Consider the following 18534-nt stretch of genomic DNA (forward strand, 5'->3'; position numbering starts at 1 on the left):
AACTTTCCAGACCTGATTAAAATATCCTTAGGCAGTACGGCCTAATGCCAACAGCCCCCCTTTTTCATCATGTCTGTAAATCCATTACAACAATAACACATTTCTACAATACATCTTGCAATACATTTCAGTACATTGCATTTTCAGTTCAGTACAGTTCAAACTTACATCACAGTACATAGCAGTACATTTCAGAAACTCTCTGTACATTTAGCTAAAACGTTGTTCAATCAAACTTTGGTTCAACACATGTCAAATAAAGTGTCTCAGGATCCATGTCTACAACTTTATTCATTCCAGGACTTGTTATTAATCCCACAGTAAATTTGTTAGGCGGTTTGCCTAAATTCGCTCTCGTGGAGCGTCTTAAAGGAACCAGAGCCTCGGCTCTCTCTGCCCCCCCATTTGTGCTTGTGCTTGGCACAACCTGCGCAGGTGCTTCCATTTCCTCTGCTTTTCATTTCTTTGATCTGCGTTTTCCAGAAATAAGCTCATTCAAAGCATCTCTGAGAGGTATTTGTGTACCTTCCACTTTAATGTCAACATCTGAGACTTTAATGCTTCTGCTCAGAATTAACTGCTGTGTTTCTGGACACCAAACTCTGAAATATGCATTTTGAAATCCCAAAACAAAACCTTGCTGTGCTCTGGGCGCAAGCTTGCCCCTCCTTTTTCCCTGTGGAATGTGGATCCAGCACCTTGCCCCGAATTTTTGAATGTGTTGTATTCTAGGCTTTCTGCCAGTAAGTTTCTCATAAGGAGACATTCCAATAGCACTATGTAACACCCTGTTGTGAATGTAATTCACATAAAGAATTGCCTCTGCCCAGAAAGAATTCCCTAAACTGCAATCCAGCAGCATGGCTCTCATTGCTTCCCCAAGCACCCTATTTTTTCTCTCAGCAGTTCCATTGGAAAACGGGCTGTGTGGAGCAGTGAAATTCTGGTTTATTCCCTTACTCTCCAGAAAGTCACTCAATGCTTTACTTGTGAATTCCCCACCTTGGTCCGAGCGTATAGCCCCCACCGTGACCAAGTGTTGAGTTTCGATTCTCTTAATGAACAGTTTCAGCTTCTGCTCAGCTTCACTTTTATGCTTTAACAGAAAAACATGAGAAAATCTTGAAAAATCATCTACCAGTACCATGAAGAATTTCGCACCTCCTCGTGAAGCATTTATTGGCCCTGCTAAATCAACATGTACTAGCTGGTAGGGAGCTGTTGTGGTTCTCTCAGCCTCACGGTTTATTGGTGCAATAGTCATTTTAGCTTGATTACAAGAATCGCAATCCATTAACTGCCCAAAAGCTTTTAAACGCATGTCTTCACTGTGCAAAGGGGTTTTTCTTATCGTGTCAAGGTTTGCATGCCCCAGCCTTTGATGCCATTCATGGACGCAGCCCTGATGTACCTGTGCCTCAGCGTTTAACACAGCACACCCTGCTTGACTGCTCTTTATTACAAACTGTGAATCATCATTAAGGCTTCCCTGCATGCACACTTCATCTCCCCTCATTATAAAACATTGGTCTTTGTGGAACAAAATTGAATAATTACCAGTTTGCTAACTGATAAAATATTATGAGCCAAGTCCGGAATGAACAAACAGTCTGTCATTAGTCCAAGTTTGTCAAATTTAACCAGACCACGTGCTTTTACGGATTTCCTTGATCCATCAGCAAGTAAAACAAAGTCCTGCTCATCTGTAGACGTGTAAAACAGACTCCTGTCTTTAATTAGTATATGGCTTGCTCCGCTGTCGAGCAACCAGTTCACAGGTCGTAAATCTTGAGAGTTCTGTTTACAAACAAAGTTCACACTACCTTGCTTCAAGCCTCCGTCCCTGGAGTTTCGCTTGACTGGACAATCGCGCTGGAGATGTCGACGATCTCCGCAAACAAAACAAGCCTTCAGCCTCTGTTGCTGCTCCTGTTTATTATCCTTCGGCACGACAGTTTTCACCTCTTGCTTCCTGACAGCTTCCATCGACTTGGCTCGTTTCGCCTCCTGTCTCCGCTGCCATTCTTGGGTCAGTTTTTCCTCAATAAATGCAACGTTCAAACCTCCGTCAGGCATGGCTTTGAAAGCCATTACCATATTATTCCAAGTCCCATCAAGTGAAGCCAGGATCAGATAGGTCTTCTGAAGTTCAGAATGTTCGACGCCTCAGTCCGTCAATTCAGCAAACAGGCGTCTGAATTCCGTGAGATGCTCACACATGTCGCACTCACCCGTGAAGCGCATTTGATAAAGCTTCCGTGCCAAACACAATCTAGATCCCGCGGTCTGTTGCACATGAATGCCTTCCAACCGGTCCCACATCTCCTTGGCGTTTGTAACATCTCTCACGTGTAGCAGTTGAGAGTCAGATAGAGCCAGAAGTATAAAAGCCTGCGCCTTCTGATCTCTACGCGTCCAAGCCGCAGTCAGTACCGCCGGAGTGGGTCCATCTATTGTGTCCCATAAATCCTCTTTTATCAGCAAAGCCCTCATCCTTGGCTTCTAGCTGCCAAAAGTCTTTTCATTAAGTCGTTCCATCGGCAAGCCTCCCCCAGACAGGTTTGCAGCCATGTTGCTCACCTCCGTCTGGTTCAATCAATCAAGCTGCCCTCTCTGGAACTCCGTCTGCCGTTCAGACCAGCAACTTACTCCCGTGTAATGCGCTGTGGAGCGTAACCATCCTCTGCTACCACTGTTGGTGTGTGTGCGTTGTTGTGTGAAACAGCATACATTACGTTGGAGTTAAGTTGAGCAAGAAAACTTCTTCAGAGCATTTAAATCATGTAAGAGTCTTTATTGAAAGACATTAAGGCCAGAGGCTTATGAGTAAATACATGTAGAGATTCTTCAGTCACCCCCCCTTCTGGTACATCTCTCTCCATAGATGAACCACAAAAGACAGCCTCTCAGCTCAGAGGCATAATTCAGAAGAACAACAACTCACATAGACTCTGTTACAACTTTCCCAGCTGTTATCTCCCGTTACCATGACAACCTGTCTGACTTTCAAGTCTGCTCTCTCAGGCCAGACATGGCAGATAAGACTGCTTCTCAAAACACATGCTTGTAACTTTCCAGACCTGATGAAAATATCCTTAGGCAGTATGGCCTAATGCCAACAAGCAAGCCCGCCTTTATCACTGAGTTGAAGCCAAAATTTCTTAAATTCATTAAAAATCAGTCAGGCATTTTTTTTAACTTTTAAAGTGCAGAAGATGAAGGTCAAAGTATGGCGCAAGGTCAGTAATAGGATTACAGGTACTCTGTGAACATGGCTGATTTTTAATAAATTTCAACAGATTATGAGAACTCTCAGAGAAAAAAGTCCAAAAGGGCTCTGAGGTTTTTCTCTCTCTTTTTAGACTTTGAACTCTCAATTCTCTCTGACTGTTTTGTGTATCACCATGAAAATTCACATGGTTGTTAAGCAAGCGTTTCTGAGTTCAGGACTATAAGTTTTGTAAGGTTTTGTTTTGAAATGAGCTTATGGGAAGCATCAGAATGGCATGGGGGTATTTTCAATTTAACATTGCGGAATGTGAAAAATCCACGCTGGCTATAGTATACAGCCGCTCTTGTGGCTGTATAATAATCAATTCCATTGAAGTTTGCACCAGTGATTCGAAGGTGAGCTTTTGCAGCAACAAAGAAATGCCCCCCTTTTCTTTTTCCTGTACTGCCTCAAGCTTCCATTGGGGATTGAACCTGGGATCTTCTGCATGCAAGGCAGATGTTCTGCCACTGAGGTACAGTCCTTCCCAATCCATTTTCAGTGTTTTGAATCAATGGAAATGGACATGGAGTTCCTTCAAGTTGATTCCAACTTATGGTGACCCTGTGAATAGGGTTTTCATGGTAAGCGGTATTCAGAGGAGGTTTACCATCGCCTTCCTCTGAGGCTGAGAGACAGTGACTGGCCCAAGGTCACCCAGTGAGCTTCATGGTTCTTAGGATGTTTAACGTTAATGCTTAAGACAGTTTCTTTTAGATGTTTTATATTGTTTTAAATGTGTAAATTTGGTTTGATTTTTTTGTCAACACTAAACCACTTAGAGGCTTCTTCTCAAGTATGAAGCAGTACAGAAATCAAATAATTAAATAAATAAACAAATAAACAATACCAGCCCTGTACATAGCCCTCCATACAGTAGGCAAGAATGGACACGAGCTCAGCAGTTAGGGGCAGGAATCCTATCAGGTCCACTTGCTTTGTTATTCTTCATTTGCTTGATGGCTTTACTGACTTCATCCAGATTTGGGGATACTGCAAGCCCATCTCTGCTTTATTGTTAAGGAATTTGTGAGAAGACCTCACCAGCCATGATAGAGTTACAATTAAGGAGGTCGTGGTCATGCTCTTTCCAACGCAGTGTAATAGACTCTTTATCCTTAAGAAGTTTTGTACCATCCTTTCAGCTTAAGAGATTCGTACCATGATTTGTTGGTTCATAGATGGCCTTTGTGGCATTAAAAAAGCCTAGTATATCATGAGCATCTGCAAAATGCTGGATTTCTTGAGCTTCCTTTGTCTACCAGGTGTTCTTAAGTTCTCTAGTTCTTCGTTGGACCTCAGCCTTTGCACTGGCCCTAGTCATAGACCAGCACATGGGTGGTGGTTAGATTCATTTATCCTGGCTCAAGGACCGAGGCAGTAGAGTAATTCAGCACCTGTATCCATGACTGAGCAGTCCTATTAAGCACCCTGTATGGGGAGGGAGCTAGAAAAGATGCCCTAGACATAGTCTGCCTAATCTCTCCGAGTGGATTACCGCGTTCAGTGGGGTCACCACTTAGCGGTTGCAAAAGACAATTGAATTTCTGTTTCTATACAATAACTATGGCAATAGTTCTTTGTCCCTACGTACTAGTCATTGTATTGTTGCATTAGGGTTCTGACCGTGTTTCTGTCTCCTTTTGCTTTCCTTCTCTCTTTAACCATTTTAAGAATTTCTTCACTCATCCATTGAGGTCTTTCTTTTTAACTAGAGGTACTGACTTTTTGCATTCTTCCATGATAATGCCTCTGACTTCATAGTTCTTCTGGTTCTCTGTCAACAAAATTTAAAGCCTCAAATCTGTTCCTTAGTTGATCTTTATTTTTTTCTGGGAGACAGCCAGCGTGGTGTAGTGGTTACGATGTTGGACTACTACCTGGGAGACCAGGGTTCGAATCCCCACACAGCCATGAAGCTCACTGGGTGACCTTGGGCCAGTCACTGCCTCTCAGCCTCAGAGGGAGGCAATGGTAAGCCACCTCTGAATACCGCTTACCATGAAAACCCTATTCATAGGGTCGCCCATAAGTCAGAATTGACTTGAAGGCAGTCCATTTCATTTTTCATTCTTCTGGGATGTTATTTAAATTGTATTTTGGCATTATGATTGCTTTGTTGTTATTTTTTCATAGGTGCCCCCTATGAAACAAAAGGGCCTGGTGTTCCCAGCTGTCCCTGTTCTGGGGTCTATACAAACAGCTTATTTTTGTCTTGAGCCAAGCGATGTGAATCCAGGGCCTTATCGGGTGGACTCACGTCCTGAACTTTGCACCAAAACTGTGCCACCATGATCTGTCTCTTGTACAGACCAAGGGGAGTCTCTGCCTCCGTTTGCTACAGGAAACTATCATGCTGTTTATGAGCCACAGTTTGAACCAAATATTTCTTGTACCAGAATTCCATAAATCCTCTCAATCCCATCAGCCTCAGTCAGCATGGCCCATGATAAGAGATGAAGGGAACAGTAGTCTACGATCACCTAGAGAGGCACATTCCCACCCTTGCCTTGAACAAACTGTTTAATCGGACATGCTTTAAATCTAATAAAATCACTTTGACTGCTGCTTTGAAAATTCCTGCCTCCAGATTCTGCATTCCTCTGAGAAAAATGCCTATCCTGCATGGTGCCCATTCTTTGAAGTTAACATTTTATAAAAATGTTCAGGTTGAAGGTGTGAATGTGTACATGCATGTCAACCACATGTGGTAATACGACCAAATTCCACTCACTCTCATATTTATTTATTTATTTTATTTATATCCCGCCCTTCCGGCAGGAGCCCAGGGCGGCAAACAAAAATGCTAAAAACACTTTAAAACATCATAAAAACAAACCTTAACGTATATTGAAAACAAAACCTTAAAAACATCTTTAAAAAAAGGCTTTGAAAACATCTTTAAAAAGGGGTTAAAAACATATTGTTAAAAAAAATTAAAAGGCATTTTAACAGACACATATAGCAACTTTATTCCCCCAGTGCAGAATCCAGACAGTGCATCCCCATAATAAGTTCAGCAAAACTTTCCCTTGACACCTGAAAAGGCAATATTTAGAAATCAACAGAAGATCACCACTTGCTGCTGATCAGAATGTAGCTATTGTTGTACAAATGTATTTCAAAAGATACTCCAATCTGAAACTGCTGAATTACCACCAGGGCAGCTGGATTATTACCATTAGAATAAGTGGGGCAATTAAAATAACTGCTGAAAATTTTGTATTATGAATTAAGGCTGCCATGATCACCAATCACTTTGCTTAAACATCGTTGCCATGCGTTGTACTTTCTGCAATTCAGCTCCATCAAACCTCTCTTTACACTTTCTCTCTCTAAAAAGACATATATAAATTCTTGCCTGGCATTTGATAAAGTAGAATCTAATGAAATCTTACACCATACGTTTTCAGGTGCACATGTTACTTCTCCCTCTTTCAACACTTCCTGAATTTCTAGTTTCCTTCCTGTTTTGATTATTTCATGAGAAGTACATCTTCTGTGCCAACTCTTTTCACACTCAGTGAATTAATGTTTTCTGTGTTCTTTGATGCAATGTACAGCTACCACTCACATGAAAGTGCTTTCCATACCCCATTCATTTAAATGACTCCTCCCGTGTGGGTTCTTTGATGTGATGTAAGGTTACTGCTCTGACTGAAGCTCTTTCCACACTCCATGCATTTAAATGGTTTTTCCCCTGAGTGGGCTCTTTGGTGTGATGTAAGGCTATTGCGCTGATGGAAGCTCTTTCCACACTCCATTCATTGAAATGGTTTCTCCCCCGTGTGCATTCTTTGATGTATAATAAGACTACCACTTACACTGAAGCTCTTTCCACATTCCATGCATTTAAATGGTTTCTCCCCGGTGTGGGTTCTTTCATGCAAAGCAAGAGTACCACTTGCAGAGAAGCTCTTTCCACACTCCATGCATTTAAATGGTTTCTCCCCTGTGTGGGTTCTTTTATGACGATTAAGGTGACTACCCCGACTAAAGGCTTTTCCACACTCTATGCACTTAAATGGTTTATTTCCCGTGTGTGTCCTTTGATGACGAATAAGGTGACCACTCTGATTAAATCCCATTCCACATGTCATGCATTGAAATGGTTTCTCCCCTGTGTGGGTTCTTTGATGTACAGCAAGGCTAGCATTCACACTGAAGCTTTTTCCACACTCCATGCATTCATATGGTTTCTCCCCTGTGTGTGTCCTATGATGTACAGTAAGGCTAGCACTCACACGAAAGCTCTTTCCACACTCCATGCATTTAAATGGTTTCTCTTCTGTGTGGGTCATTTGATGTAAAGCAAGAGTACCACTTGCAGAGAAGCTCTTTCCACACTCCATGCATTTAAATGGTTTCTCCCCTGTGTGCGTTCTTTTATGACAAGTAAGGTGACAACCACGACGAAAGGTCATTCCACACTCCATACATTCAAATGGTTTCTCGCCTGTGTGTGTTCTTTGATGTAAAGTAAGGTTACTGCTCTGGCTAAAACTCTTTCCACACTCCATGCATGTATATGGTTTCGCCCCAGGGTGGATTCTATAATGTCTTTTTAAATGTGATTCAAATCTAAATGTTTCCCCACACATTGGACATGTTTTCCTTCTGTTTCCATTATGATCTCCTTGCGGGATCAGGGGTTCATGGATGTCCACACCCTCAGAGGTAGAGGATTTCTTTTTTCCATCCTTCAACTGGTTTCCTTCATTCTTTCTGGGTTCTCTTTGACAGACAGACATTTTCCCCATGCTTCACACTTAGCTTTTTCTGATGACACCACAGGTCACTCCGTATAACTCTGCGCATCATCTGTTTGTGGGGTGAGAGAAAAAGAGCATGTCATTTGGATTTAAAGGCAGAAATTTAAATGTAAAGGCAGAATATTTAAACAGAAGATTTCACTGTGGATCAAGTCCAACCAGCTACTTTCTCTGACATCAGCATATTCAACCTTCTCGCCTTTTCTCTCTAGGCTCAGCTCAAACTGAGGTAACTCTGAACACAATACAGTGTCAGACAAGAGCAATTCCTTCCTGGTCCATATCCCTCTTGATATCAGTAGATACAGGTATGTTTTTTTCCCTCAGTATGTGATACGCCTACATTATCAATTCCCCTCCTGTGGGATCAGTGTCAGAATGATTATGTCATAAGAAGAGGGGGAGAGAGAAGCGCACCAAGGCAGCTGAAGAGACCAAGCTGGTAATATCTCATTGTTCGATTCCTGAGAATTTGCCTGCAGTTGAAAGAGATCATCAGATGCTAACATATGAAGGTGTCTTTTACTGAGCCAGGGGTCCATCCAGTTCAGTACTGTCTACACTGGCTGGCAGCAGCTCTCTAGGTTTTCAGTTGAGGTTTTCAGCCTTTTCCAGCAGGGCTGGCGCCAGGCATGACTGGGTCCTTGGGCACCAGCTTCCCACAGGCCCGTCCCGCCTGCCTCTCCTATCGCCTCATGTGAATGCCATGCATGCGCATGCCTGATGGAGAAAAAAATGGATTTTTTCTATAATTCATACATACACACACACACATATATATATGCCACCCTAATCAGAGGCAGTATGTTTCTGAAAACCAGTTGCCGGAAGCCTCAGGAGGGGAGAGTGTTCTTGCACTCAGGTCCTGCTTGCGGGCTTCCCCCAGGCACCTGGTTGGCCACTGTGAGAACGGGATGCTGAACTAGATGGGCCACTGGCCTGATCCAGCAGGCTCTTCTTATGTTCTTAACTTATGATTGATGATATATTGTTGATGAGCAAGCATACATGCTTAGAAGGAGAAGCAATTTTCTGGGGAAGCTGGTTAGATTTCCATGCTAAAAATGAGTTTAGTAAAGATTTTGGAGAATTCATATATCCTTTTGTTTATATGTTTGCTTAATATAAATATATAAAATTAAGAAAATATACCCAGAGGATCATACTATCCTAGAAGCTTGGGAATGAAAATCATTTAACTGGCAAGGGTCACGTTCACCTCACTGTGAGTGAGTAACCTTAATGAGAATTCTGTCTCAAACGAGTGCGTACAATCTTTTGATTAATGCACTCTTCACTATTTGATCTTGGGAAAGCGGATTATTAGAGACTCCTGGTTTCGTATGGAAAAGCATAACAGAATCAAAATAGAAGGGAGATAAAATGTTAGCTTGATACTGATTTTTATAATAGCATGATATGTATAAATTTATTCCATAAATGTAGTAAGTGTGTGGGCCACCTCCTTCATCCCTCTGTGTTTGATGGAGAGTGGCTGGCTCAGAGTTACCCCTTTTCCTTTATTGTGTTTCCTAATCTTTTTTTACGTTGTGTGATTTTCAGCTATTGTTGTTATGTGCCTCCAAGTCGACTATGACTTATGGTGACCCTATGAATCAGTGACCTCCAAGAGCATCTGTCATAAGAACATAAGAACATAAGAAGAGCCTGCTGGATCAGGCCAGTGGCCCATCTAGTCCAGCATCCTGTTCTCACAGTGGCCAACCAGGTGCCTGGGGGAAGCCCGCAAGCAGGACCCGAGTGCAAGAACACTCTCCCCTCCTGAGGCTTCCGGCAACTGGTTTTCAGAAGCATGCTGCCTCTGACTAGGGTGGCAGAGCACAGCCATCATGGCTAGTAGCCATTGATAGCCCTGTCCTCCATGAATTGGTCTAATCTTCTTTTAAAGCCATCCAAGCTGGTGGCCATTACTGCATCTTGTGGGAGCAAATTCCATAGTTTAACTATGCGCTGAGTAAAGAAGTACTTCCTTTTGTCTGTCCTGAATCTTCCAACATTCAGCTTCTTTGAATGTCCACGAGTTCTAGTATTATGAGAGAGGGAGAAGAACTTTTCTCTATCCACTTTCTCAATGCCATGCATAATTTTATACACTTCTATCATGTCTCCTCTGACCCGCCTTTTCTCTAAACTAAAAAGCCCCAAATGCTGCAACCTTTCCTCGTAAGGGAGTCGCTCCATCCCCTTGATCATTCTGGTTGCCCTCTTCTGAACCTTTTCCAACTCTATAATATCCTTTTTGAGATGAGGCGACCAGAACTGTACACAGTATTCCAAATGCAGCCGCACCATAGATTTATACAACGGCATTATGATATTGGCTGTTTTATTTTCAATACCTTTCCTAATTATCGCTAGCATGGAATTTGCCTTTTTCACAGCTGCCGCACACTGGGTCGACATTTTCATCGTGCTGTCCACTACAACCCCGAGGTCTCTCTCCTGGTCGGTCACCGCCAGTTCAGACCCCATGAGCGTATATGTGAAATTCAGATTTTTTGCTCCAATATGCATAATTTTACACTTGTTTATATTGAATTGCATTTGCCATTTTTCTGCCCATTCACTCAGTTTGGAGAGGTCTTTTTGGAGCTCTTCGCAATCCCTTTTTGTTTTAACAACCCTGAACAATTTAGTGTCATCAGCAAACTTGGCCACTTCACTGCTCACTCCTAATTCTAGGTCATTAATGAACAAGTTGAAAAGTACAGGTCCCAATACCGATCCTTGAGGGACTCCACTTTCTACAGCCCTCCATAGGGAGAACTGTCCGTTTATTCCTACTCTCTGCTTTCTGCTTCTTAACCAATTCCTTATCCACAAGAGGACCTCTCCTCTTATTCCATGACTGCTAAGCTTCCTCAGAAGCCTTTGGTGAAGTACCTTGTCAAAAGCTTTTTGAAAGTCTAAGTACACTATGTCCACTGGATCACCTCTATCTATATGCTTGTTGACACTCTCAAAGAATTCTAATAGGTTACTGAGACAGGACTTTCCCTTGCAGAAGCCATGCTGGCTCTGCTTCAGCAAGGCTTGTTCTTCTATGTGCTTAGTTAATCTAGCTTTAATTATACTTTCTACCAGTTTTCCAGGGACAGAAGTTAAGCTAACTGGCCTGTAATTTCCGGGATCCCCTCTGGATCCCTTTTTGAAGATTGGCGTTACATTGGCCACTTTCCAGTCCTCAGGCACGGAGGAGGACCCAAGGGACAAGTTACATATTTTAGTTAGCAGATCAGCAATTTCACCTTTGAGTTCTTTGAGAACTCTCGGGTGGATGCCATCCGGGCCCGGTGATTTGTCAGTTTTTATATTGTCCATTAAGCTTAGAACTTCCTCTCTCGTTACCACTATTTGTCTCAGTTCCTCAGAATCCCTTCCTGCAAATGTTAGTTCAGGTTCAGGGATCTGCCCTATATCTTCCACTCTCATGAACCACCCTGTTCAGATCTTGTAAGTTCAGGTCTGTGGCTTCCTTTATGGAATCAATCCATCTCTTGTTTGGCCTTCCTCTTTTTCTGCTCCCTGCTGTTTTCCCCACCATTATTGTATTTTCTAGCGAATCAGGTCTTCTCATTATGTGTCCAAAGTATGATAACCTCAGTTTCATCATTTTAGCTTCTACTGATAGTTCTGATTTAATTTGTTCTAACACCCAATTATTTGTCTTTTTCGCAGTCCATGGTATGCGCAAAGCTCTCCTCCAACACCACATTTCAAATGAGTTGATTTTTCTCTTACCCTCTTTTTTCACTGTCCAACTTTCACATACATACATAGAGATCGGAAGTACCATGGTCTGAATGATCCTGACTTTGGTGTTCAGTGATACATCTTTGCATTTGGGGACCTTTTCTAGTTCTCTCACAGCTGCCCTCCCCAGTCCTAGCCTTCTTCTGATTTCTTGACTATTGTCTCCATTTTGGTTAATGATTGTGCCAAAGTATTGATAATCCTTGACAAGTTCAACGTCCTCATTGTCAACTGTAAAGTTGCATAAATCTTCTGTTGTCATTACTTTAGTCTTTTTGATGTTCAGCTGTAGTCCTGCTTTTGTGCTTTCCTCTTTAACTTTCATCAGCATTCGTTTCAAATCATTACTGGTTTCTGCTAAGAGTATGGTGTTGTCTGCATATCTTAAATTATTGATATTCCTCCAGTTTTCACACCTCCTTCTTCTTGGTCCAATCCTGCTTTCCATATGATATGTTCTGTGTATAGATTAAATAAATAGGGTGATAAAATACACCCCGTCTCACACCCTTTCCGATGGGGAACCAATTGGTTTCTCCATATTCCGTCCTTACAGTCGCCTCTTGTCCAGAGTATAGGTTGCGCATCAGGACAATCAGATGCTGTGGCACCCCCATTTCTTTTAAAGCATTCCATAGCTTTTCATGATCTACACAGTCAAAGGCTTTGCTGTAATCTGTAAAGCACAGGGTGATTTTCTTCTGAAATTCCTTGGTCCGTTCCATTATCCAACGTATGTTTGCAATATGATCTCTGGTGCCTCTTCCCTTTCTAAATCCAGCTTGGACGTCTGGCATTCCTCGCTCCATATGTGGCAAGAGCCTTTGTTGTAGAATCTTGAGCATTACTTTACTTGCATGGGATATTAAGGCAATAGTATGCCTTATATCAGCTATAATATGGTGATTTAAAATTAATCTTTCTCTATAGCAAGGTAGTTACAAGCAGAATTTCACATAGAATTTCCAGTCACTTTAAGTGAACTGAACTTGGCCTTGCATCATGGTATTATCAAAAGAAGACGTGTAACGTTCTAGAGATGTTCTTGACCCGCTTGACTGATCAGGAGCCATGACAGAGTGGAATGTATAGTACAAAATCATCAGTATGACAGTAGAAAAGGGTAATATCAGTCAAGGGGACAGATTGACATCAATCTGGGAATACAACAAGGACAATGAGATGGGAGGTATCTGTAAAATTATAAATATACATGAATTCATTGTAATAGTTATCTGGTTGGTTGGAATATTGCAAGAGGGAAGAGCTGTTACGTTACATGGGGAAGAACTTAGGAGATTGGTTAATTACTATCACATCCATGGAATTTGTTTGCAGGCTTTTCACTGGGGCAGCTGGCCGGCCATGAGAACAGGACGATGCAACAAATGGGCTGCCAGCCTGATCCAGTAGAGGCTTTTTTATATATATATACAGTCCTCATTATATATCTGAATGACTTACATGCAAATTCTCCTGGACAAATATCTCGTTTTTCTTCATCTTCAAGTGAGGAGATGGCATCATATCTGCGCATCAGAGGCTCTTCTTTGTGGAATTAGCAAAACAGAAGGGTAACCTTTAAAACTTTTAGAGAAATACATTTTTATTTATTTGCCAGAACATTTCAAGTTATTTTTGCTGCTGTTGGGAATATGTTTTGGTATTCTGTGGTTGAAGCTTATTGTGAATTGTAAGGGTATTGTTTCAATTTATTATATGTTTCTTAATGAGATGTTTTCTTTAACTTCCTGTTTGACTATTTGGGTTTTGTTTTGCAACTGATTGAATTATGAAACTTTTTTTTCATAGTGTGAGCCACCTTGAGCGTAGATTCTTATGGAACGGCAGCATACAAATAAATCATGATGATGATGATTTATGCCACTCGCAATTTCAAAAAACCCAGGTCCCAGGCTATGGTCTGAAGGCACATGAAGCCAGCTGAAGCTAAGCAAGGTCAGGTCTGGTAAGTGCCGGGATGGGAGACTGCCTGGGAACAATATGTAAGCCTCCTTGGGTTTCTATCATGAGAAGAAAGGTGGGGTATAAATGTAATAAATAAATAAATAATGATGGCAGCTATATTTACTTTGTCATGTGACTGCCCCGTGCATGCATAAAGCGGAGAGTGGAGTCCCCATTTTAATCCCATAAAGGTGCACACAGATTGGGAGGAATTGGATTTCTTCCCCTCCTCACATTCGCCTCCTTGGATCAGCCACCAGAATCCTTTTGTTTTTTCCCGCACAGCTGGACTCCGGTATTGGAAGTGGGCTGGGCTTAGGAAAAGTGCCTGGAGCAATGGATTATGGGGTGGGAAAGTGGGGAGGGAGGGAGGAAAGGGGGCAGATTCAGCCCCCCTAAACTCAGATCCCACATCCCTACAATGTGGCAACCATTGTCAAATCTAGTTTGGCCCTTCATATACAGGCATACTGACCATGGTGTTAATGGTGAGAATGCACATATGTAAGCCAAGCCGCCTTGGGTTTCTATGGTGAAAGGAAAGGCAGGGTATAAATGTAATAAGTAAATAAAAAAATATTCCCATTAAAAGTCTCCTGCAGCAAAAAACAAGGAAGAGTCTAACAGAGTGCATTTATGGCCTAAACCTTTTGTGGGCCACAGTCTGATGAAGAGGGCTGCAGTCCAGCAAAGCTGATGCCACAATAAGCTTGTCAGCCTCTTTTTTTGGCTTGGCGCACACAATTTGGAAGATGTACCAAGGATGCTGCAGAATATCAATCTGTGAAAGATTACAGGCCGGGCGAGACCAAGCGCTTGCTACAAACTGTTATCTTACACAATGCCAGTCTGTAATAGCGGTGACCTTGGGCCTGCAAATGCACACTTATGCATGCCAACCCCAATAAAGGGGTCCTTTGCTTCTGAACCCCACCAGACAGGGAAGGTACTTTTTATATATTACATTTTTATGCCAATTTGAAGGACTAGCCAAAATACCCTTCAACTATCTCTCTGGAGTGCTTCACACCAGGGCTGTGGAGTCGATACGCGAAACCTTCGACTCCGACTATTTTTCTACTGTCCGACTCCACCCAAAATTGCTTCCAACTCCACAGCCCTGGAAAGGGCTGTAAATGTCTTTTTAAATTGGAAGCTCTCATAGCAGCATTTTTATCGCTGCCTGAGTATGCGCTGATCTTGGCATCACAGCATTTGTCTTCATCTGGGTCCTGTGTCATACACTGACACGCAAAATGTTTTCCATCTTGAGTTATGGTGAAATGCTCAACTACAGCTGACTTCATGGGAAGCTTCTTTGACATTTTGAATGTATATTTTAAAAAAATTGTCAGTCAAGCTGGAGTCGGAGTCGGTACATTTCTACCGACTCCACCCAAAATTGCTCCCAACTCCGACTCCACAACCCTGCTTTACACAGGACAAATAATGCAGAAAGCAACAGCAATGGCTGTTAATCAGAAAAGTTAAGGAACCTTAGAGAAGAAACTCTTTTCGGCTGGCGCCGAAAGCCTAACATTTAGGAAGGGAAAGGGGTATGGAAATGAAGAGCCACTTTCAAGGAGGCCTCTGCCTTCCACCCTCAAACCTGGCCACTTACCAAACCTCCCTGTCTCCGAGGAAGGTGCAGCAGCAACCTGGGGGCGATGCTCGGAGGTGTGGCTGGAAGTTGGGGGGAGGGTGGTTATAAGAAGGGCCTGCACACGTCACCCTCTTCTTCCGAGACCCTTCTTCCTAGGATTCCTCTTTAACGTTGTTGTTTTTCTGGAAGAGCTCACCTGTCGAAACAAGCTGCAGGTCCCTGTGAAGGAAGCAGCAGCAAAGGGAGCCTCAGAGCCCTTGCAGAGATTTTTCTGCTGGTGCCAACCCACGACAACCCCCCTCTTCGTATCAGGCTCCATGTGTTTGAATTGTTTTCCTTCCTTCAACTCTATTTTTCTCTCCCCACGCCCCCCACTTGACAAAAAAGATAACCTTTCTGAAGATTATTGCAACCTGAAGTCAGACATAAGAACTCTACACCTTGAAAGAGTCAAGCTCTTCCCTTACAACAACCCACAGCTGCAGCACAGAGATTGTACCCTTCTCTTGGGTCTGATATCGAGCGCAGCGAGTCACCGTTCCCAAGGAGTGACACGATCAGTCATTGGAGCCCTGAGGTGGGCTACCTGATCCCTCAAAATCCTGCCTTCACATATGGTGTTGGCGACATAGGGGGCTTCATGTGAACATGTGAAGTGATGCTCAGGTGGAAAGAGAAATGGCATTAAGGTCTGTTTTCCGCCAGCAGGATTTAAAGATAAGCTCGCTGTCCCCAGTGATTTCAAATGTGGTGTTGGAGGAGAGCTCTGTGCATACCAAGAAGGGGGGGAAAGACACATAACTGGGTGTTAGAACAAATTAAACCAGAACTATTACTAGAAGCTAAAATGATAAAATTGAGGTTATCCTACTTTGGACACATCATGAGAAGACCTGATTCACTAGAAAAGACCATCATGCTGGGAAGAACAGAAGGGAGTAGAAAAAGGGGAAGGCCAAACAACAGATGGATTGATTCCATAAAGGAAGCCACAGACCTGAACTTACAAGATCTGAACAGGGTGGTTCATGACAGATGCTATTGGAGGTCGCTGATTCATAGGGTTGCCATAGGTCGTGACTGACAAGAAGGCACATAACACACGCACACACCACACTGTCTCCAGTGAAATACACGATGCAGAGTCAAAGGGCGCCATGCCTTCTACCCAAGAGGTGCCATTTGGTTGTTTGAACAATGCTCCTCTGGCAATGTTTAAAATTGAGGAATTTGGTTTATTACCCCCTCCCCCTTGAGCCAGGAAGTCTGTTCTGCAGGTCACAAATAGCTAAGGGTTCAAATAGGGTGCCCCACGACTTAGGTCAAGATCCACTCATACGAACCAAGGAATAAGAACCCCCAAAAAGGTATGCACCCCTTTTACATTTCTGAGTATTTAGGTAACAATAAGGTCACAATAAAATGCAAAAAAAAACCCTGCCTGCAATCAAAGCTAAGCAAACAGCAGCAAAAGTAGCAGTAATTTTTTAAAAACAACAACGTCCAGTTTCATCTGTCTACCCGGAGCATCGGCATTGCAGCCTCCCTCAATCCCCCCCCCAAAAAATCCCAGATCCCTCCCAGCCTCTGATGCAGCAGCTACAGCCTGGCCCTGCTGCTCACAGCAAAGTACTCCACCCCAAGCCAGACCTCTGGCCCATCTAGCTGAGGATTGTCAGCACTGACCGGCAGCCCTCTCCCGACTTCCGGGCAGGAAGTCTTTTCTAGCCCTCGCTGGGGACTACGGCCCGTCCCCAAGGGATTCGGGACGGGGGGGGGGGGAAATTCAGCTCCCAGGGAGGAAGGGGTCTCGCGGGGCGGGAGAGAAAGAGCTTGGACCCCCACCCTTCTTCTCGCTAGGAGGAAGGGACCAGCCGATGGAAGGAGCGACAGGTTCCGGGGAAGCAACGGCAACTCCTCCAGAGACCCCCCCCAAAGCCTAAAATAAACACATTTTTTCTCAAAGCCACGTGGTCCTCGGACTACACCCCCCCTTTCTCGACTGGGTTTTCCTCCCCAGGAGAGCTTCTTCACCCCCCCTCCTTTCCCTTCCCTCGTCCTGCGCCCCACGCCCTCCTTGGCACGGCTGCAAATGCAACCTCCCCTCGGGCCTGCCTCTCTCACTTCTCCGGACCGGCTTCCCAGCCTTTTGCCCTCCCGCTCCCACCCCCACCGCAGAGGCTCATCTTTCCCCCCCCCCTTGCAAAGCCACCTCCCTCCCCCGATTTCCTTTCCGCTCTCACCCTGAAGCCTCCGCCGCATCCAGGCGCGCCCGCGCTGGTCAGCTTGGAGCCCCCACCACGGACGGAAGAAGCGAAGCGGTGAAGCCGCCGCCCCCGCCGCTTCTTCCAAGAGGCTTGTCTGGGAAGCCCCTCTCCCCGATGCTAAGGCGGGGGCTCTTTTGCTTTGAATGCACACGCCCCCCCATCTTTTTTCTCCGTACGCTTCCTTGGGGGAAGACGGGCGGAGGGGGAGTGGAGAGAGGCTGAAGACCCCCCCAGGGGAGGGGGAGGGGCTCCTCTTTCCGGGCTTCTCTGGGCATCCCGGCCATCTCTCGCTCCCTAACCCCCCCCAACATTGACTCTCCCCCGGTTGCAGAAAGGGTCCCGCAACACACGCGCGCCCAGACCGCTTCGCGCTCCGAGGAATTCTCGCAGGATCCCCGAGAAAGGTGTATGGAGGGGCGAGGAAGGGCGTTTTCAGGGCCAGGCTCAGTAGCCCAGGGCTCATAAGAACATAAGAAGAGCCTGCTGGATCAGGCCAGTGGCCCATCTAGTCCAGCATCCTGTTCTCACAGTGGCCAACCAGGTGCCTGGGGGAAGCCCGCAAGCAGGACCCAAGTGCAAGAACACTCTCCCCTCCTGAGGCTTCTGGCAACTGGTTTTCAGAAGCATGCTGCCTCTGACTAGGGTGGCAGAGCACAGCTCGTGGCCCTGGTGGTCAGCGCGCTTGCTTCAGACAGGCCGAGGGGGTATGTAGCAGAGGCGGAAGAGGGCACAGGGAAGCTACGGGATTTGCTCCTGCGAGAGGCAGTGATGGCCACCACCGTGGTGGCTTTTAAGGAATAAATGTAAATGTGCTGCCTTCAAGTGGATTCCGACTTATGGCGACCCTGTGAATAGGGTTTTCATGAGGCTGAGAGGCAG

General features: G+C 44.4%; 1 protein-coding gene across 1 annotated transcript; it reads right to left on the reverse strand.

The window, feature by feature from the left end:
- Positions 1 to 6103: 6103 nt before the first annotated feature.
- On the reverse strand, positions 6104 to 17791 carry LOC133381762 (zinc finger protein 239-like). Its single transcript, XM_061621181.1, has 4 exons — positions 17632 to 17791; positions 15407 to 15607; positions 13282 to 13404; positions 6104 to 8092 (listed from the first exon to the last, which is right to left on the reverse strand). Exon 4 carries the CDS (start codon positions 8029 to 8031, stop codon positions 7036 to 7038), a length of 996 nt encoding a protein of 331 aa, XP_061477165.1. The 5' UTR covers positions 8032 to 8092; positions 13282 to 13404; positions 15407 to 15607; positions 17632 to 17791; the 3' UTR covers positions 6104 to 7035.
- Between the last annotated feature and the right edge of the window lie 743 nt (positions 17792 to 18534).

Source organism: Rhineura floridana, chromosome 3 (assembly GCF_030035675.1).
Source record: "Rhineura floridana isolate rRhiFlo1 chromosome 3, rRhiFlo1.hap2, whole genome shotgun sequence".
NCBI classification, from domain to species: domain Eukaryota; kingdom Metazoa; phylum Chordata; class Lepidosauria; order Squamata; family Rhineuridae; genus Rhineura; species Rhineura floridana.